The sequence below is a fragment of the Talaromyces proteolyticus genome (assembly GCF_021365285.1).
Source record: "Talaromyces proteolyticus strain PMI_201 chromosome Unknown BGW36scaffold_5, whole genome shotgun sequence".
Taxonomy (NCBI): Eukaryota; Fungi; Ascomycota; class Eurotiomycetes; order Eurotiales; family Trichocomaceae; genus Talaromyces; species Talaromyces proteolyticus.
Window position 1 is genome coordinate 2,761,614 of NW_025764281.1, and position 19,368 is coordinate 2,780,981.

The following is a 19,368-nucleotide window of genomic DNA, read 5'->3' on the forward strand; positions in this document are numbered from 1 at the left end:
TTGCAGGACAGATGTGCTACTATTCAACATTCAAGAATTGGTATAAAGGCAGGAAAAGGCGAGAGCGAGGTTGCGACAGCATAGCAGAGCAAAGCAGGTGGCGGAGGCCGTTATCAAAAAAGAACCAGCCTCGGCGACCCGCTAAGCCCGATCTGGACGCTACACTCAATATTATTAACCATCAACTGAACTACCAATCGATGCCCATGGATCATGCCATAACCATACATACAGAGAAGAGACTACGTCGTTAGCGGAATCAAACATCCCCAGATGTCGTTGCATTGGCATCGTACACGTATTGTACAGTTTATTTACAGTGAGTAGTAGGTATACTCCGCAAAGCATAGCAGTTTTCTATCAGCTCCCAACTATGCCAGATGATGCGATAGTCCAGGCTCCCTCGGACACGCCAGCTCTATCTTAGGAATCACACAGCAACCAAACAGAACAAAACACACAAGCAAAGACAGACACAACTTCACGCAGAGTACACATGACAAGAATGACCATAGTCACACAGTTAACCAGAAAGGCATCATAGAATGCCTGCTGGTCTTCTGTTTTCCATTATGCGCAGAATCTCCCACAAAGACATCTTCAACAACTTTCGCCATCGCTCCGCAAAGTATGCTGGATTTCGTATGCCCAAATCCCATATGCAATGCCATACCATTTAAGCCGCCGGTATCATGCGTAAACCCCTTATCACAACATGGTTGCAAGGATGTATGTGGAACTTAAATAAAATAGGTCCAAACCCCCACGCGTAGAGAAAACGGTCCGAAGAAGATAGGCAAGATGAATATGCAAGTTGGCAAGAATTTCACGTAGCCTCCCTGGAATGTAAGAGAAATAAAGGTGATGATAAAAGAAGTACAGCGAGATAAAATCAGGCGAAAGCAACTTTTCTAGCATGTCGGTCATATCAGGTCGTCATCTGCGGGCCACAGAAAGTAGTGTGGCTAGCACTTGCACAGTAAAACCCAGGTACTGATTAACGTCGCAACGAACTCCGATTTAATGCTTCGAGCAGCTCCGGACGACCGGCCAAAGCGGATGCAGCCTGAGAGTAGGAAACCCACTGCCGTCTTCGCTTGTGCATCTCGGGCCATTGCGCTTCTTCCCGGTTCACTATGGCTTCGAAGAATTGATATGACGCTTTTGGCGCATGAGTGGTCAGAAGGCTCATCGGTCGCATGTCTGGAATGACGCCGAGGTCTCGCTGAACGGTACAGATGACGCCTGCTTCCTCCCAAGCTTCCCGCTGGGCTGCCTGTTGAGCAGTCGGCTCATCCAACTCCCAGCCTCCCTTTGGCAAGACCCATCCTCCAGGACCAGCAGATTGAATCATCAAGACCTTGGTTTTATCTGGAGACAGGGGGACAATGCCGGCGACCAGCCTTTCACCTTTGGCGCCATACCCTAGAAAAAGTCGTCATGTTAGTTTCAAAACACTCTTCAAGTTAGATCAAGAGAAAAAGAGACAATCAAAAGAAAATTAAAAGAATAAAATAAGAAAGCTATAACACAATAATTGTGGTATGCAGGGTTGCAGGCTACCCCAGGAAATATGCACACGTGCTTCATGGGTCGAGGCAAGACTCACTCTGATTAGTCCGGCCAACACGGGACTCCATTGAATGCGTTGTAGCCGCCATTTTATCTGTCTTACGCCACGCTTGCGGCGATGCGAAAGCTCGAAAGAAATAGACAATTAGACAACCAGGACAACAGACAAATGGTAAAACCCAGCGACGGAAATGCTGACTGACGCAGCGGAACGGTGGTTGGGATGATGTGGTGGGTGGCTCCGGACGTGCGTTGGAGTGGAGGGACAGGCTCTCTCCGCACGATGCAAGACGGCACGATCTGGAGCGGAGCGAGGAGAGAAGGTGGAGAAAAGGAGGCCGGGCAGAAGACGGTGTTCGTGACCGGCCACCAGCGCAAGCGGAGAGGGAGGAGGAAGAGGAGGACGAGGAGGACGAGAGGGCCAGGCGAGGAAAGTCCAGAGTCAGAGAGCCAAGTTAAGGCCTGGCGGATAGCGGACCAAGCCTGGGAGCTCGGCGGTGTCGGCTAGCTCTCGGGGGGTGTTTGGAGGGGGCGAAAGGGAATTTTTCAGGGCCGGGTATAAAGTGGCGGAGGACAGGACAGGAAGGCGAGGACGAGGATGAGGACGGATGACTAGGTGAGTCCCCCGGCGAGGGAGGTCGTTGAGGCGGAAGACATCGTAGAAAGAAGAAGAGGGCGTCGAGAGAGGAGAGAGACAGAGGATCGGAGGAGGTAAAAATTAAAACACGAAGAAAAAGGATGAGATGAAGTGGGGAGAACAGTCGGTGCAGTGGAGGGGAGGTACCAAATCACAGCTAGTGGCGTACGGTACGGTACGGCCGTCCCAACGAGTAATACTGTCGTTGTCGTGCGAGGGCATGTCCGGGGCGTGTACCATCACGTCCTGCGTATTGTATCGTATTGTGTACTAGAGTACAGAATATACACATCGCAAAGACAGGTGTATGGAGTCTAGGGCTGGGCAGGGACTGGAAATATCTCTTTCTACCGCCTCAAGCGCCGCCTGTGATCCCTGTCGTCTGTTGATTAAGTTCATCATGCAGATCTGGCTGGACTGGAGACCCCGGCCTATACATGTACAGACGCATGTGAGGACCTATATATGCACAGTATTGAGTGTCCGCTGCAGGCCGAGCCTTTTGCTGTTGCGCAACTATTAGAATCATATTGTTTCTTGATGACATGACGCTCACTCGCACTTGTTGCCTGTATGCATGTATTTATGGACAAACCATGGATTGAATACATGTACCAGATGCAGTACTTATAGGAGTACATAGGACAAAGTGTAACCATGGCAGTCAAATCTGCGTTTCGAACACCTTATTAATATTATTCCTTACGAGGCACGCGTTAATAATATCTTATTGATAGTAGTGAAGTGTCTCTTCTAGAAGCACATATGCAGCTGCCAGTGCTATTGGCCGGCGGCTCCATACATCAGGATAACGTTATGTCACACGTATTCAATATTAATATTATTATTATTCCCACAACCAACGACCAACGACCAACAACCACCCAGGACTTCTCATCTCAGCAGCAACCCGCATCTGCCGTGCGTCCGCGAGCATTTCTACAGGGTTTCTTTCTTTGCTTCACGGCTGGTCTCCTAGTGGAATCGTACGCAGAGATCGCTGTGGATCGTTGCTCGCCCCTCACTCGGCCGCCCGCCACATCGACTAAACAGCACTGAACAGTATTATTAATATCAACAATAAAATTACTGAGCTGTGATCACCGTGTTACCCTCGAGAACAATTCACACTCGACAATTCAACCAGGAGCAGCCGAGCGAAACAAGACAGCACACATTCAACAACATGGACGCCGAGACGGCCAGGTCGCTCTCACTCTTCAGGCCTCTAGGTAATGATTAACCAGGACATCGGCCAGTCGGAGTTTTGCACAGGGCCTCGTGCCGAATCCACTGGTTCGCACCGTGCCAATCGTCCGGCGGTATTGGCGATACGAAGGGTGAACTGAACTGCACGCTGACTCGGACCGCTCTTGTAGGCTACCAGCGCAACTCGTGTGGCTACTGCAAATCCGACAACGGCAGTCAGTCTTCTGCTCCTTCTTATTATTTTAAAATAATAATAATAATAATAATAATAATAATTATAATTATAATAATTATTATTATTGTTCCAGCTGACAGCCCTGTACAGGCGCCTCGTACTATGCTAGCTCTGTCGCCGTGCGGCCGGAGCATTATGAGATCCTCGTCCGCCGCGGATGGCGCAGGTACTGATACCATATGCTCGAAGAGCACCTGACGCTGACGACACTGACGGCGACCAGATCAGGTACCTTGTATTACAAGCAGAACCTGCAGCGATCATGTTGTCCCCATTACACGATGAGGTACGGTCTCACTTGTTCCTTTTTTACGAATGCGATGGAAAAATTACATCCGTATTAACTACCGCAGGCTGGAGGCATCCGAGTTCAAGGCCAGGCGCGATCAACGCAAAGCCATCAATCGCTGGAATAAGTATGTGCTGGGCCAGGAGTATATTCAAAAAGTTGCCATGCTGGCCCCGAAGAGTCGAGAGTACGTGGGAATCAACATGTTCGTCCAACGCCAGACTAAACCCTAAAGTGAGAAAAAACGAGCAAAGCAAGAATTTGACCTCGTGAAAGCCGTCCACGCATCAGAGTATTCTTCTTTACAACGCCCGCTCGACCCCAAGACCAAGCGACCCATCGAGCCCGCCCATAAATTCGAGGTGACAATCGAGGGCGACTCTGTATCACAGAGAAAGTGAGTTTGACTATTGACCCTCCTTTTGCGATATTCATGTTCCTCCCAGGTTCGATGTGTTTCTTAAATACCAGAAGGCGGTGCACAACGAGTCGACCGACCGATGGAAGACAGCAGACTTCAAACGTTTTCTCTGTTCAGGCCTGAAACGCAATGACCCCAAGCAGGGCTCTGACGAGAAGAAGCTCGGGTCTTGGCACCAATGCTACCGTTTGGACGGCCGCCTCATTGCTGTTGCTGTGCTGGATCTATTGCCGGACGGCGTCAGCTCAGTATATTTATTGTAAGTCTTTGCGACAGGTATGTTGTTCTGTTCCTCCGATTGACCGTGGCGATAGCTATGACCCGGAATTTGGCGACTGGGAGTTTGGAAAACTGAGTGCATTACGTGAAATCGCATTGGCTACGGAGCAGAAGTACAAATATTACTACATGGGTAGACTCTTTTCATCGATACTCGTATTGAGTCCTCCATACTAAAGCATGCAGGTTACTACATCCACTCATGCCAGAAAATGCGGTACAAGGCCCTCTACAGACCGCAGTACATACTTGGTATGCAATTTACTCAACATCCACACAAACGGTCACTCCGGCGTAGTTAACGTGAAATAGACCCGGAAAGCATGACCTGGGATCCCCTTGACGGCGAATTGTGTCAAAAACTCGACAAACGCAGTTATGTCTCTCTCTCGCACGACCGCACTCACCCAGACGAGAAAAAAGACGACCTCCCCGAACTGGATAATGAAGAAGAACTGTCCCTTTTTGATATTGACATGCCCGGCGTTATGACGGCCACCGAAGTGTTATCCAAGATAGACCTTGACCATTGGCTGCTGCTTGTGCATGGTACATTCGTGCATATGATTGATTTAGTAGGATGGGAGGATGCTGACATCAAGGATGCACAAAGTGTCAAGGGGATTGTGGGCGAGCTGGCGGCGGTGCTGGGGGAAGAGGTTGTGCGGAACAGCGGGTGTGTGCTTTTTGACTAGAAGAGAAAAAAACAAATCTTGTAATGTGTGTAAAGATGTAAAGAACAGACATAAGCGAACTGAATTAATCTATCCATCTATCTATCTGTTTAGATGACAGTATCCAACCTGAGGTATGCAAGAGGCATATGCTATCCTATCCAACGCCGGAAATAGACCAACGACTGCTACTAGCCCACATGTGTGTGTAAATGCAAGACATGGCAAGTGAAAACTAGACTATGCACCAGACCAACCACAACTCCATACAAACATCAAATGTAGATTACATCAATTCAACGGGCGGCCGTGCCGTATGCGCGAGGATCTTCCTTTCAGACTCGCCATCCACAGGACTCGGATCTATCATATCCAAGTCAGAGTCTGTGCCCAAAATCGACGTATCCTCAACCATGACAGCCGGCAGATTCGGCGAACCGCCATGGTCGCTAGGGTGGTAAATCAATGTACTCGAGCGGCTGCGTCCGGCACTGGCCGACGACCCAGAACCAGCCGGCCACGAGCCCATTCGCGCAACGACGGGGCTTTGTTCTTTGTCGGATAATGGTGACGGAGGACGGTCATTATTGCTGTTAATCTCACTTTGCGTGGCACCTGGTGCCTCACCAGTCGTGCCTAGACGAGAAAGCGCCTCGGCCAGGTCGGTGGCATGGACTTCCTTGTTCGGGGGGTCCTCTTTGCGCATCACCCAGCCATGCGGCGGACTGGGAGGAGGGCTGATAAAGAACAGCTTCTGCGCGTGTGGCGCCTCGAGCAGTTTCCTGCGTTTTGCCACCTCAGCACTCTCGATCGGGGTGTGTTCGCCAAAGTAAACACGTGAACGCACGCCGGCCTCACCGAAGACAGTAGTGGTGCGTTCGAGATGCTGGCGGACTGCGACAGCGTCTTGTGTAGAGAGGAACGAGCAGACGATACGCCGGAAGCTGGGCAATGGGGAGAAGGAGTTGAGCTGCGCAATTGATGTGATGGCCTGGCGGATGGCGGCGAGCGAGGATGGTTGGAAGAGCAGGATGTTGTGCAGCTCGGTGATGATGAGAGTATTGCTGGGAGGCGACGGCTGGGAGAGCGGAGGGAGGTTGGAGAGGTCGATGCTAAGAGAGGGTCGCGATTTGGCGGGGGCCGAGGGAGCTGTCGAAGCTGATGAGGCCATCCTCTTCGCGGGAATTTGAGAGCGGGGGGAAGATGACGGCGGAGTTTTGTGGATTTTCAGGCGGACTGTGGAGTGGGAGGAGGAGGAAGAGGTGGTGGTGGTGGTGGTTGAGGAGGACGACGGGTGAAGAAGAGTTGCCACAGTCATGATTTTAAGTTTGCGTTGTTAACCACAGACGCCCTCTTCTGACAATGTAAGACCTAGTCCTGGTTTTGCCGACTACCTGATTGATTGCTATCAAGAACAATGAACTAAATGCCGGCCGCGCCCTCTTATATCTTCTTCTGAGCCCGTGGAAGCAGCGCATCCGCCGCGCAACAAGCCAGGCCGACCGTGGCGCAGCGAGTATAGGACAAGAGCCTGCGTCAGGCATTTTCCCCGCAAAATCGGCTGTGTCCTGCCCGCCATATCAATAATAGGGGATATTATTTGATTTGCGACGTAATCCGACTTGCTCAGCCCAATAGAAAGTGTCTGCCTACGCTGTGGGTGGCTGATGCTATGGCGATATGAAGTCCTCTCGTATGATCCCCTATGTCCGTATCGCGTGAACCATAGTAATAGCCACAGTAACGGCCTTCTCCGCTTGTCTGAGAGATCTACCTGTGTAGGCGTAGCATCGCCTCCCTCGCTAGGTATATTTCTAACTAAGCACCAGTAAGAAATTGTGCTACCTATGGTGATGGACGTGCAACTGTATGATTGCCGTGTCGCTGCGTGACAGAAACCAGCCGAATATATCGCAATCAACGTAATTATCCGAAGCAAAACCTGATAAGACAGACCTGGATCTATCAGAGAGCACTGTCCAAGAACTTACGGGGCAATGGTTGCTGATGACATGGTTCCTGTCTACTCCTGGTGTTGTGGAATCCATCAAGTCTCGAAGTGTCGGAACGCAATCCGGAATAAATAACAATACTCTCAGAGCAGGACCAACATGACTCAACCTCCATAAGCTAACGTTGTTGTATCAGAAAAGACACTGCCTTTTCCACAGTTTGTCTTTATTGCTGATATTATACGGTGGGTTTTACGAGCATTACGATAAGCAGTCGCCATACTGCGCCGCAATGGAAAACCCACCTCCTGCGAACCATGCCGGATAGCAAAAGTGCGCTGTAATCATACCACCCCACTTTGTCGTCCATCTCAGCTGAGGAAAACAACTAGCCAGGTATACGCAACATCGTTAACTTACTGAAAAGGAATGCCGCCTGCATCTTTAAATAAGGTAACAGCGCCAGTGGATGCATTACTATGGGTAATTACAGTAAGATACTTTAACTATCTCTATTTTGATTTAGGCCGATTGACTGATTCTTAAACTTTTAAAATCCACCAACCCCCTCCTTTATTAGAGAGTAACTGTATTCAATCTTAAATACTTAAAAATATACATTAATTAATTCTTACTGCTTCTCCACATATTCAACCACTGATACAGTGTGAAAATCTTAAAAAGTCTTAGCATAGCTTTCAAAGTCAATCTGTCATCTGATCCTATAACCTATACATTAGTACTGAATTTAATATTTTGAAGAAGGTCTGTAATAACCTTTTGATGTTAGCAACAAACCTGCTCTATAGAGCATGGGGATACGCCAATAATTTTCTCTAGCCAGGAAATAGACTTGAAAGATCAGTACGTCCCTACTACTTTTCTTTGCTGCGAATAGACTAAGAACGAGTCGTTCACAAACCATCAAGTAAATATTCAATACTTTCAAACCTTCCCAAATTGTTCCAGCAAGTGAACCTTTCTCTTGTAGCCAATGGCTCGCTAAGGCTCTCAAATTCTCATTACATAGTATCCCCTCCGTTTTTGCACTCTCTCGGTTCTTGAACCATTCATAAAACATTTTCAAATTTGGCAGTTCAGCAACAAGTTGAACCCCGTATAATATGTTTGCAAAATGTAACAAAGAGAACAAGACGCAGTCTCCAATGGTCACGTTGTTTCTACTCTGTCCTGTTTCTTCCATCTCATCAGAGATCTAAAAACGCGAATCACCAAGATAATAGAGATTAATGAGTGCCAGGGTCTTGTTGCAAGAATCCATGGCAACTCTTGCAGTAGCAGGGCTCTGTTTCTCCCGCAATGAAAACATCGCGCTGCCTTTATGGCACGCCAGAGAAAATAGCTGGTGGCCTCATCTGCCAACTGCATGACTTCCCTCGTCTTGGCCCTTTCTTCCGGTGTTTGTCCCCGCATGCTGCATCCCGCCTTTCTCATTGCATCTCCATCTGGGATTGTATTTCGTGATCAGGGGCCTCCTGGTGACGCTGGAAGTTATCACACATATCCTCAAGGTACTCAAGAGTCGCGATGGATTGTTTAATAAAAGTCCCCTTGTTCAATGCAAGAATCGCCACACTGCCAGGACGTTTACCTGGAGCGGCCATTTGGAGAGTGGCCATCGTAGTGACCGGGGTAATTTTCATTAGTGCAGCAGGATCGGTACTTGTTGTGCTAAGATGTTTTTCTGAAAGATAGATTAGTACTTGGCGCGGATATAGGCTGCTAGGAAGAATAAAGAGTTCTAGACGCACTATAAGCCGAAATGACGTCTCAGTGAGGAGCCCATACCAGCATCCCATTACGGAGTATGGCGCAGCTAATACGGAGTAGCTCACAACATTTAACGTAAGGGAGTCAGTCATGGAGCAATGAGATCTGCCTGTGATCGTCGGGCATGTAGTTGCATTATATAGAAACTACAGCAGTTCACTGTAGTCAGAGCACAGACCACAAAAACCTGCTTAAATTTTGGAATCTCTGTGCTTTGAAGATTTGGGGTGCTCACTTTCACATTTCTCCTTTATTCCCTTCGCAACCTCAGTCTTTTTTGTGAAGCCCTCAAACAAAACCAGGATCCCGCCGCCAAGTGTGCGAATATCTATCAGATAGCCCATCTTAACATCTATATATATTATTAACCATTTAACTTCAGCAGCAATAATCTACAGCTTCAATAAAATATAAAACAGTAGAATAGCTGTTTTATTTCGGCGGTTAACATATCATACACGGTAATGTCAAGCTACTACCTCTCCAAAAGCCCACCAAAAGCCCCCCAGAATGATAATTAATAATATCTTCCTATAGATCGTTAAGAGGCGAGATCCTGTTCGGACTAGGTCTGCGGATCGCCTAAGCCAAAGCCGGAAGCGGAAACGGAGTGTTGGCGTTGCTCCGGTTGCTCCGCGCAGGACCCATCGATGGATATAAATTGATACAGTTATATACGGCTTCAATTTGGTTCAGACTGGTTTACCTTCTATCCTAGTTGTTGGCATGTTGCCGTGCTCATCATAGCTATCACGGTGTTTATCACAACTGGCTTCGTACTATCTAATGATGGCTCTGCCGCCACGCAAGATCCTGCTGGTTGTCACAACTGGTGGCTTTACTCATGCAGGTACCTACTATCTGGAACAAAAAACGACAGAGTTACTCACTGATTGTGATAGCACCTGTCCTCGATGTGGCAAAGGTCCTGGCTGACCGCGGTCACACGATCGAGTTCGCCACGCTGAATGGGCAGGGGCACTACATCGCCAACTACCCCTTCGTATCCAAGTTGCATCTGCTCGGTGAGGGTCCAACTGAACAGCAATATGAGGAACACTACCTGCGAATGCGTCGCTGGAACCCCGACTATCCACTTGCCGGAGCAATGCCGTCAAAGTACATGTTCGATTCATTCTGGCCGGTCGCTTACCACGGGTTGAAGAAAATCATGGACGATCCAGCCGACCGACCAGATTTCATCTTTGGCGACTTCTTTGTTGATGCCATCAAGGACATGCACATCCAGTATAAAACCCCCATAGCCATGATGTTCCCGCAAATGCCGGCCCTCATGTTCCCCTGTTCGTATATCCCAGGGGAATCGGGGTTTCAGTTACCGGGAACTACAACTTCTGAGAATGCGTCGATGTGGCTCCGAATAAAAAACGAGTTGGTTGTCGTTATGGGACTTCCAACAATACTGCCCTTTTTTAGATGGACCAAAAATATGCGCCGTCAACACGGCGTCAAATACTCATTTCCCTCGCACAGCAAACCCGATTACCTTGTTTTCATCAACTCATTTTTCGGCCTTGAGCCCCCTCGCGATCTACCCCCGATGGCTGCAGCCATTGGTCCTATACTCAGCGATGAATACGCGCTCCTAGATGAGGCTTGTCGGAAGTTTCTTGTCGCACATGAAAATGTTATATATGTCGCGTTAGGAACACATGTAATACTGTCCGGTAATGACACCGCCAAAATTATAACCGGGGTGCTTCAGCTCCTAGACGACAAGGTCATCGATGGAGTGATTTGGGCAGTTAGCAAGAATGGTCGTCAGGACATGGACCGCAATCATTGTTTCACAGACCGTCAAGGCACCGTCCACAATTTGGGTGATCTCCTCGACGGGAAAAATCCCTCCTGGCTGTTCCCATTCTTCGCGCCGCAACGAGCCGTGCTGGCTCACGAATCTACAAAGCTCTTCTTTACCCATGGAGGAGGCTCTAGTGCTAACGAGGGAGTGTATCATGGCAAGCGCATGCTGACTATGGGGGTATTCTTCGACCAGGTTGCCAATATGGAACGACTAGTGCACGGAGGTGTGGCTGAGCCTCTGCACAAGTTTTACTTCACCCCCGACGAACTGTACACCAAAGCGCGGCGAGTGCTCGAAGACAAGGACGGAAAGTATTCGCGAAACTCGCTTCGAATGCAGCGCATCGCGCACGTAGCATCACGGCGGAAATACCACGCCGCCGATCTAATCGAGGAAGTCCTTTATGATAACGAATTACGGCTTCAAGACGGCCGCGAGCTGCGCCCCATGCATCTTCAAACAGCCGATATGCGAATGCCAACGTATAAAGCGCGGAACTGGGACCTGAAGGCTGCTACGATACTTAGTATGGGGGCTATCGGTTGCTCATTGGGACTGGTCGCGAAATATGCCTGGAGAAATCGGACCATTATCCAGCAAGCGGTCAGCTCGGTACAGTCTCGAGCCTGATCAAATGAACACGGCGTATATTGAGCAGAATTCAACCAACGAACCTGCATATTACTAGAGCCATCAATTTGGCGAAGAAAGATACTGTAATTAGACTATTGACCATATTGTACATGTGTGGAGACATTCATATATACACACACCCCTGCAGGGTTTAGATATGCAGGAGATGGATTCCGTCGTAAATAGTGTTCATAACTGGCCGCCTAAACGGAACTATGGATGTTCTCATTAATGAATATGAATATGATATTGATATTAAATGGGGGCGACTGGACAGGTTCTCGATAAGGTCTAAGTATCGCAGTTCACTGGAGGTCTGAGCCTCAGCTGGCCCGCAGGGTTAGTTCAGGCCTCCCCCACTGGATGATGCGATTACGGATTCGTTATCATCTAGAGCTTCAAGGATTCGAGGCTAAATGGAAGGGAAGGATCGTACCCCTTGATAGTAAGGCTTTTGATATCGCAGTTCTACCTATGTAGTGCCCGCTTCAGCTAATGTTGTCCACAATGAACAAAATTCAATGAAATAAAATCTGAAATAAAATCAATAATGACTATAGATACGATAGTAATTCAAACACATCAAACGATCCCAAGCAGCAAAACGCAAAGGTCGGAAACTCTAGCAAGGTTCAGGGTTTGGCGTGTCGCAGTGCATGCATAAATGATGAATCAATCGAGAAAGATGGGCATGATCACATGAACTGACCACAATCGGGTCATCCATCATCCACAGAGGATACTGGGCTGATGGCGACTGAATTTTGGCCCAACTATACTTAACTATAGATAGTTCGTACGGCTATCCACTCGCGCATTTCTTGACTTGATTGGGAATGTCGTATAAGCCCGTTGAACCGAAAGGAGGGGGGAATCGGATGATTATAGGCGAGTTAAAATCATTGATCACTTCGAGAAGAGAAATTCAAGACAAAATAGGTAGGAGATCTATCTAATAGCTCCTAGATCAAGATAAGCAAATTTAGCGTCTATTTCTCTCTTTTGCTCTTCGGGGTGGTGTTTTCTAGAATCGTCAACCGGACTCGCGTGTCAATTAGGATCCGGTTAGTTGCTAACGGCCATCGCGAACATGCAGAATGGAAGTGCCGTCGACGGACGCCTACAAGCTTGTATAGGTTAGTCCATCAACTGAGACACGTCGTGAGTGAGAAATTTGGAAATACCGGCTGCTATTCTCGAGAAGCTTAAGATGTGATACTCCTGTCCATTGCATCATCGCCCAAATTTAGATGTGATTAATTTATATTGGGTTGGAGATCGGGCGAAACATACGACTCATTGATCGCTTCTCAACGTCTCTGCCAGGGGTAAACTTGCCGATTACGCAGTATTTGTCAAGTAATACAAGTAATACCAAAGTGGTCTGGCCGTGCGGCGGACATGGGTGTGTTACAGACCGGCCCCTCATGGTGAGACGAACACCCTTAGTCCTGAGGAGACTAGACCAGAGCGGGGAGCTTGACGGCCTAGTCCATCTTAGCATGTTCTCACATTTGGTCAGATTCCCAATTAATACTAATCTAGATGGCTAAGGCGTTGGAGCATGGCCTGCGTAACGCGTACAGAGCAGGTCGAAATCAGTTTCAGCATACGCCAGCTCCTCTAGTACTACGCCTAATATGTGATGTGTCATATCCCCGAATCAGGAGTGAAGGCTGAGCGGGGCGACCGGAATGGTTTCGCGTTTGCGTTCCTGGGGAAGGGGTCATGGAAAGCATGATTTCGAGTTTTGCGACAAACTAGTTCGATTTCAGAGCTGGTGATAGCGGGTCTAGCCCCAAGCAGAACACCGGCCCGGAATCCTTCGCGGTGTAGTTTATTCGCTCCCCGAGAGCTCTGTGCTGGTGAAAATTTCGATTTGGCAGGCGACGACGACGATGCTGCTGCTGCAGATGAGATGATGAGATGGCGATGGCAGCATGGCGGCGGCGAGATAAATCCGACCTGAGACGAGTCTGGAGCAACAGTTAATTAATACCCACAGTCTAATCCTCGTGGCGGGGCGTGGAGGAGGGGTAGAACTAGACAAGTCTAAACTAGGATGGCGATGTTAGCCGTTTATGGCTGCCAGACACCGGCACCCTCATACGGGCAGTGTGATGATCGACGAAGGGGAAAAGGGTGAGGCCGCGACCGAAATTGAGAACGGATAGTCATGGTTGACACGCGCTAGGCTGGATGTGGGCAGCCCCTCGCCTTCCAGAACAGGAAGGAACCTCTTTCCCTTGGGCTTCCCCGTGCCTTCCCTCTCCCTTCCGCTCCTTCCCAACCAGCCATCCTTAGGGTTACTTGATCCCATCAACCACCAGCATCCAGCAGCATTCCCTCTCCAGTGCCATCGCCAGCGTTCTCCAGGCGCAAGTACCAAGTACTAACCCCGCTGCTGCCTCTGAGTCGCGACTGGTTAGGCTGCCTGTTGTTGGTGCAACCGGATTGGCTTCCTGTACTGATAACCTTAGCCTGCTGCATCTGGTTTCACACTGCTACGCTTAACACGAGCACGGGGCGCCTCACTAATATACAAGATTCCGACGCTCCCTCCGTCATGTGTCTGGAGGTGCGTGTGGGCGTGCTAGTCACAACGCCACTGCTTGATCGTGGTTGTCTGAAGATATTAATCATAGTCAATTGCCATGGATAATACTTTAATCCCCCCGCCTCCCCCCATGGACAGGTCGACCACGGCCGAACAAGACATGGAACTGCCCGCCAACTATGTCAGTCTTGGCCTCAACAACATCGTTGCCAGAGAAACTCGCGTCGAGGTAGGCGGATCGTCGTCATCTCATGGCTAGCAGAACACTTACTGTCGACTAGATTGAAAACAATAAAGTCCAATTTCCCGATGCCTACTGGAGGGCCGGCAATCCAGCAACAGAACGGCCAAAGCATTACAACTTGTGGCCTGTCTTGAAGAAGGCTGTCTCGGCAAATCTGGTAGAAGGAGCCAAAGTCGCTCGCAAGTTAACGGAAACCCACTTCAGCACGTCTTTGCCAGCCACATCGACTCAATCTCCGCCCAAGATACGCTCCTTATCAGCCAGGCGAAAACTTAGCTTCCCAGAGTTGGGCAGAGGAATCATGGTTGCCGGTCACCATCCTCGAATGGATTCTCGTAAGTATACGTATCGTCGAGGCCGAAATTCTACTGCTTCGGATGCTAAATATTGCCTTCTAGCAACCATCCCAGGGAGGTTTCCCGTGCATGAAAGGTCATACAGCGCCCCCGGTGGGCCATCAACCCCCTCTATATTGCACGAAGAATCAACGTTGATTCCTGTTTCTGAGCGTTTCATCTGGTTCGCAGATAGCGATGATGAAACCAAGATAGCTGCCGCTACTCCCTTCAACGACAAGCTGAAAGAGGCCGCCGAAAGAACACCGACCGCAGATAAAACATCCCCTTCGGCCAATATCGTTGGAAAGTCTTTTGAACTAAAAGGAGACTGTGATGAGGAAGAGAAACCCCCGGTGCCACCCAAGTCACCTCGCTTGACTACCCGTGCTGCATTGAATCAAGAGGGACGACTAGCCTCCAAGTACAATTTGTCATCACCGAAGTTGCCCCTGAGAATCGACACAAATATCGCCAAGGCCGAGCCTTCAGTAAACATAGTGCACATTACCCATCAAGCACGCCCACTAGTAACGCAGCCTCGCGCATCCACTGCAATGGACTTCTATCCACCTGCCCCTATCACTGCTCGGCTTCACAAGCGAAGCGAGAGCGCATCCGGCTCTGTTATGCCAACAAAGACCGAATGTCCAGAAAAAAACCGAAAGCCGATCCCCACCAAAGAACATGTGAAATATGTGTCGACTGAAAAGTCGATCATGGCACGTGGCCGACCGAACAAACGCCGCGCCAAGGGCGAAATAGTAACTAAGCAGTCTATCTCTTCGGAGCGGATTAGCTTCGCGACAATACCTCCGGGATTTGATGTAATAGATGCTCCAGTACAATTTCCTCCGTCAGATGTCGAGAAAATACAAACCCAGGCCAAGATTCAAGCACAGAAATTCAAGGTGCTGAGATATGATGATGTTAAAGCTATGTCGCAGGCAAGATTTCCCACTCATTAACCCGAGCCTTGACAAAGTACTCATACTTTACTAAAGGAGCTTCGTGTTCTCGACGAACGCTGCGATTACCTTCGCAACACTCATAAATCTCTTCGCACAGGGCGCAACCGTTTACACGAGCGGATGATCAACTTTCTTCGTTCACCACGGTCGACAATAAACTATCGCGAGAATATGCTGAGGCAAGGTGAGGCTCTGGCGGAGCTGGATCGTTCCATCGACGAATGGATTAACAAGCTCGAGCAAGTTGAGCACAGGCGAACTTGTGTTCGTCAGAAGCTGCTAGAGCATGTTGCCGCCTCTCTAATATTATCGGCCACGGCATCCTCACAAGGTCCACCGCTACCACACCATACTCCACCTCAAAGTCCTTTTAATTCCGAGACTGGCTCCGACGCTGCTCGGGAGTCAATAAAAATCTACGCAGATTCTGGAGTCTATGCGGATGCAGACATAGAGGATCTGCTTGCGGATATTCAACGACAAATGGACGACATGAGCCCATCCCGAGATCCCTCTCCTTGTCTAGAGAGTGCTGTGACAGCTTAAACACATAACGATATGATGGAATAATTGAAACATACTAATGATGTTGAACGATGTTGTATGACTAAGATGAACCGTCAAATATAACGTGCACAACGCCACTTTACCCTGACAAGACTCTTTGCTCATGACCGTTATTTGCTTTTCCCCTTTTTCCATTTCCGACGTCATGCAAATCGACGAAAATATTTCAATTACATTTCTTCCAACCAGCTACTCCACGGGCGAGACCTATATTTAATGCCACCCTGGTCTTTCGCTTTTCTTTGTGATATATCTATATAACAACGGGGTGGTGGTGTGGAAACCCATTTGAGACCACGACACCACCCGCGTGTTGCGGATTAATACCGAGATATTGGTGTAATGTGAGATGGACCAGGTAATATTGGATAATATTACTGTCACATTTACTCGAATAGCTAAGCACTGAAAAGGAATCTATACTTCGTGAAATTTTATCTATCGTGTGTGCAAACCTGACCGCTGCCTGAGCGTGTAGGCAGCACTGGCTGCACCCTCACATATTGCATCCGATCCTTTCTTTAAAAAATTTATTTCTATATAGCCTAACCTATCCTCCTCGGTTGCGTCATTTCGACAGGTTGCATATTTTTGCTAATTAACATGACAACCACCGATTGATTGGATGTTTACACGAAGAGAGAATCTGCGCTAACCTTCTAAAGGAACATACGCCGCCCTAATTTTGCGAGATCTCCACCGTGGCATTTTATGGTATCGTAGTATTGCTACGTCGGGGAGAGGGATCTGCAGGAGTCGTCAACGCCGGCAAACACGTCTAGGGCCTGTGATTCGCTTACAGCCCTTAAACAGAGCTATATGTTCCTAGATTTCTCCACCACAGTAATCAAAGTTGCCTATCATCCGTCGATCGCACATGTCCGGGTGCAAATCCCCCGATACTCAAACAATCTAGAGGAAAATCAAGGCAGCCGCAATCCTGTCCCAATAATGTAGTATATAATTGCACTATCCCGCTCCTTTGTGTCCCATTCACGCATCCAATTAATCGAGAAACGCCACAATGCGCGGCCTGACTGTGTTCACATCTCTCGTGGCTGCGGGAGCTGCCCTGCAGAGCAACCCGCACTCCCTCGCCAGAAAGGCGGGGCCGATGGTTTCCACAGCCAACAAAGGCATTTTCGAGGCTGAGGCCGAGTCGGCCAAATTCCAATTCCTGACCAATTCAACGGAGAGTAAGTAGATCGTGTTCTGACTCGCTATGGAATACGAGTAGCTGAATTGAATTTGGCAGAATTTTTCGTCAACGGCACCAACTTTCCTTCGGTCCCCTTTGATATCGGCGAATCGTATGCCGGGACTCTCTCCAACACACCACATGGCAGCTCAAGCCTCTTCTTCTGGTTTTTCCCGTCAATGAATCCGGCGGCAAAAAAAGAGATCACCATTTGGCTGAATGGTGGACCTGGGTGCAGTTCCCTTGACGGACTACTGCAGGAAAATGGGCCTTTCCTCTGGCAATCCGGCACATACGAGCCAGTTCGCAACATGTACTCATGGAACAACCTTACCAACATTGTCTATATTGACCAACCTGCTGGAACAGGCCTTTCCCCGGGACCAGCCACAGTCAAAAACGAACTCGATGTATCTAAACAGTTCAATGACTTCTGGCGTCGGTTCATCGATACCTTTGCCATGCAGGGCTACAAAGTGTACATAACTGGAGAGAGTTATGCTGGACAGTATATTCCATACATCGCAGAGGGGTTCCTTGACCAAAACGATACCAAACATTTTAACCTGAAAGGTATCCAGATTAATGACCCATCTATTAATGATGACGCTATCCTCATCAATGGTGAGCTGCCTTTAGCATCAAGAGAAATAGTGACTAATAGAACAAAAAAGCCCCGGCTGTTGCAGCACTCAATCACTTTTCGTCTGTCTTCAATCTAAACAACACATTTATGAAGTACATTAATGCAAAAGACGAGAAGTGTGGTTTAACAAAATTTCTCAACGAGGCGTTGACATATCCACCACCAAAGACCTTCCCGATTGCACCTGATATTTCGAGTAACGAATGTGCCCTCTGGAATGAGATCACAGCTGCGGCTGCACTCGTTAACCCGTGCTTCAACATATACCATCTAACTGATTTTTGCCCTTACCCCTGGGACGTCATGGGCTTCCCATCCCTTGCAGGTGGTCCGAATGATTACTTTAATCGCTCTGACGTTCAAAAGGCGTTGCACGCACCACCGACAGACTATTCAGTCTGCGTGAATAGCGTTCTCCCAGAAGGTGATACCTCTGTACCCAGCGCTCTGGGCCCGCTACCAAAGGTTATCGAGGCTACCAATAATGTCATAATTGGCCATGGGTGGTACGATTACCTACTATTTATGAATGGAACTCTGGCAACGATCCAAAATATTACTTGGAATGGTGTCCAGGGTTTCCAGAAACCGCCTATTGAACCATTACTCGTTCCCTACACCTCTGGTATACTTTCTGACCCGAATACCTGGGATGGTGGCGCGGGTGTTCTGGGTACGGCCCATACAGAGCGTGGCTTGACATTCACCACCGTATATGGTTCGGGCCATGGTAAATCCCTTTTCTCTTTTTTAAAGATTCCAAATTTAATGGATTATCATAGAAATTCCACAATATGTCCCTGGCGCAGCATATCGCCAGCTCGAGTTTCTGCTCGGACGCATTCATAGTCTTCACGAACCGGGTCCATTCACGACGTTGCAGTAATTCAGGACATGTCAGTTCGCTATATATCAATGGACGTAAGTAGAAACCTGTGAGACGTGACGATTCAGTCGATTCCTGTACATGTACTGTAACAATCTAAGCATGCTCTGTAATCCAATAATATATAGAAGATGGTTATTTGGGTACATGAGGAACACAGAGCTCTAATATATGGCTTAAGGTATACAAAGAATCCATATATCGTAATGGGAATGACATTAAATGGTTCCACTATGGTGGAACCCCATAGATAATGACACTGGTCCCTCATCGCCCATTACATACTTCAACTTTCTCAATTTACGTTCCTCGCATCGGAGCTATTTCGTAAGACCACATTTAAGGTACATGGCATGTTGTCGGCTACCCTGATGATCAATTTCGTATCGCACCGTTTGACCGCGCAAGCAATTACCAGAGATCATTCGCGAATAAGTATCTAGCCGA

The 19,368-nt window shown here is 48.5% G+C and overlaps 10 protein-coding genes across 10 annotated transcripts; 4 read left to right on the forward strand and 6 right to left on the reverse strand.

Moving 5' to 3' along the window:
• Nucleotides 1-997: 997 nt before the first annotated feature.
• Nucleotides 998-1,661, reverse strand: BGW36DRAFT_358795 (Nudix/MutT family protein; the record flags this gene model as incomplete). The annotated part of the gene is made up of 2 exons (XM_046214006.1): nt 998-1,425; nt 1,610-1,661. 2 exons carry the CDS (start codon nt 1,659-1,661, stop codon nt 998-1,000), a joined length of 480 nt encoding a protein of 159 aa, XP_046073760.1.
• A 1,734-nt stretch (nt 1,662-3,395) lies between these two features.
• BGW36DRAFT_396827 (arginine-tRNA-protein transferase 1) lies at nt 3,396-5,337 on the forward strand (the record flags this gene model as incomplete). The annotated part of the gene is made up of 10 exons (XM_046218224.1): nt 3,396-3,441; nt 3,469-3,633; nt 3,744-3,819; nt 3,877-3,939; nt 4,007-4,129; nt 4,178-4,339; nt 4,389-4,622; nt 4,678-4,775; nt 4,829-4,894; nt 4,955-5,337. The coding sequence occupies 10 exons, from the start codon at nt 3,396-3,398 to the stop codon at nt 5,335-5,337; spliced, it is 1,416 nt and encodes a 471-aa protein (XP_046073761.1).
• Nucleotides 5,338-5,602: 265 nt separating this feature from the next.
• Nucleotides 5,603-6,487, reverse strand: BGW36DRAFT_396828 (Calcipressin; the record flags this gene model as incomplete). Its single annotated transcript, XM_046218225.1, has 1 exon — nt 5,603-6,487. One exon carries the CDS (start codon nt 6,485-6,487, stop codon nt 5,603-5,605), a length of 885 nt encoding a protein of 294 aa, XP_046073762.1.
• Nucleotides 6,488-7,529: 1,042 nt separating this feature from the next.
• BGW36DRAFT_358798 (uncharacterized protein) lies at nt 7,530-8,349 on the reverse strand (the record flags this gene model as incomplete). Its single annotated transcript, XM_046214007.1, has 4 exons — nt 7,530-7,656; nt 7,689-7,710; nt 7,904-7,990; nt 8,067-8,349. The coding sequence occupies 4 exons, from the start codon at nt 8,347-8,349 to the stop codon at nt 7,530-7,532; spliced, it is 519 nt and encodes a 172-aa protein (XP_046073763.1).
• BGW36DRAFT_377717 (uncharacterized protein) lies at nt 7,973-9,078 on the reverse strand. Its single transcript, XM_046216017.1, has 3 exons — nt 9,041-9,078; nt 8,046-8,973; nt 7,973-7,990 (listed from the first exon to the last, which is right to left on the reverse strand). The coding sequence occupies exon 2, from the start codon at nt 8,721-8,723 to the stop codon at nt 8,439-8,441; it is 285 nt and encodes a 94-aa protein (XP_046073764.1). The 5' UTR covers nt 8,724-8,973; nt 9,041-9,078; the 3' UTR covers nt 7,973-7,990; nt 8,046-8,438.
• BGW36DRAFT_358799 (uncharacterized protein) lies at nt 8,720-9,151 on the reverse strand (the record flags this gene model as incomplete). The annotated part of the gene is made up of 1 exon (XM_046214008.1): nt 8,720-9,151. The coding sequence occupies one exon, from the start codon at nt 9,149-9,151 to the stop codon at nt 8,720-8,722; it is 432 nt and encodes a 143-aa protein (XP_046073765.1).
• A 697-nt stretch (nt 9,152-9,848) lies between these two features.
• BGW36DRAFT_293279 (putative UDP-glucoronosyl and UDP-glucosyl transferase) lies at nt 9,849-11,514 on the forward strand (the record flags this gene model as incomplete). Its single annotated transcript, XM_046210986.1, has 2 exons — nt 9,849-9,909; nt 9,962-11,514. 2 exons carry the CDS (start codon nt 9,849-9,851, stop codon nt 11,512-11,514), a joined length of 1,614 nt encoding a protein of 537 aa, XP_046073766.1.
• A 2,446-nt stretch (nt 11,515-13,960) lies between these two features.
• BGW36DRAFT_159002 (Up-regulated during septation-domain-containing protein) lies at nt 13,961-16,627 on the forward strand. The gene is made up of 5 exons (XM_046209565.1): nt 13,961-14,095; nt 14,163-14,303; nt 14,356-14,653; nt 14,717-15,600; nt 15,658-16,627. The coding sequence occupies exons 1-5, from the start codon at nt 14,084-14,086 to the stop codon at nt 16,168-16,170; spliced, it is 1,848 nt and encodes a 615-aa protein (XP_046073767.1). The 5' UTR covers nt 13,961-14,083; the 3' UTR covers nt 16,171-16,627.
• A 588-nt stretch (nt 16,628-17,215) lies between these two features.
• BGW36DRAFT_426967 (putative serine carboxypeptidase) lies at nt 17,216-18,921 on the forward strand (the record flags this gene model as incomplete). Its single annotated transcript, XM_046220344.1, has 4 exons — nt 17,216-17,387; nt 17,447-18,013; nt 18,064-18,765; nt 18,818-18,921. The coding sequence occupies 4 exons, from the start codon at nt 17,216-17,218 to the stop codon at nt 18,919-18,921; spliced, it is 1,545 nt and encodes a 514-aa protein (XP_046073768.1).
• On the reverse strand, nt 18,743-19,193 carry BGW36DRAFT_377726 (uncharacterized protein; the record flags this gene model as incomplete). The annotated part of the gene is made up of 1 exon (XM_046216018.1): nt 18,743-19,193. A coding segment is annotated over one exon (208 nt), but the record flags the coding sequence as incomplete, so codon positions are not given.
• Between the last annotated feature and the right edge of the window lie 175 nt (nt 19,194-19,368).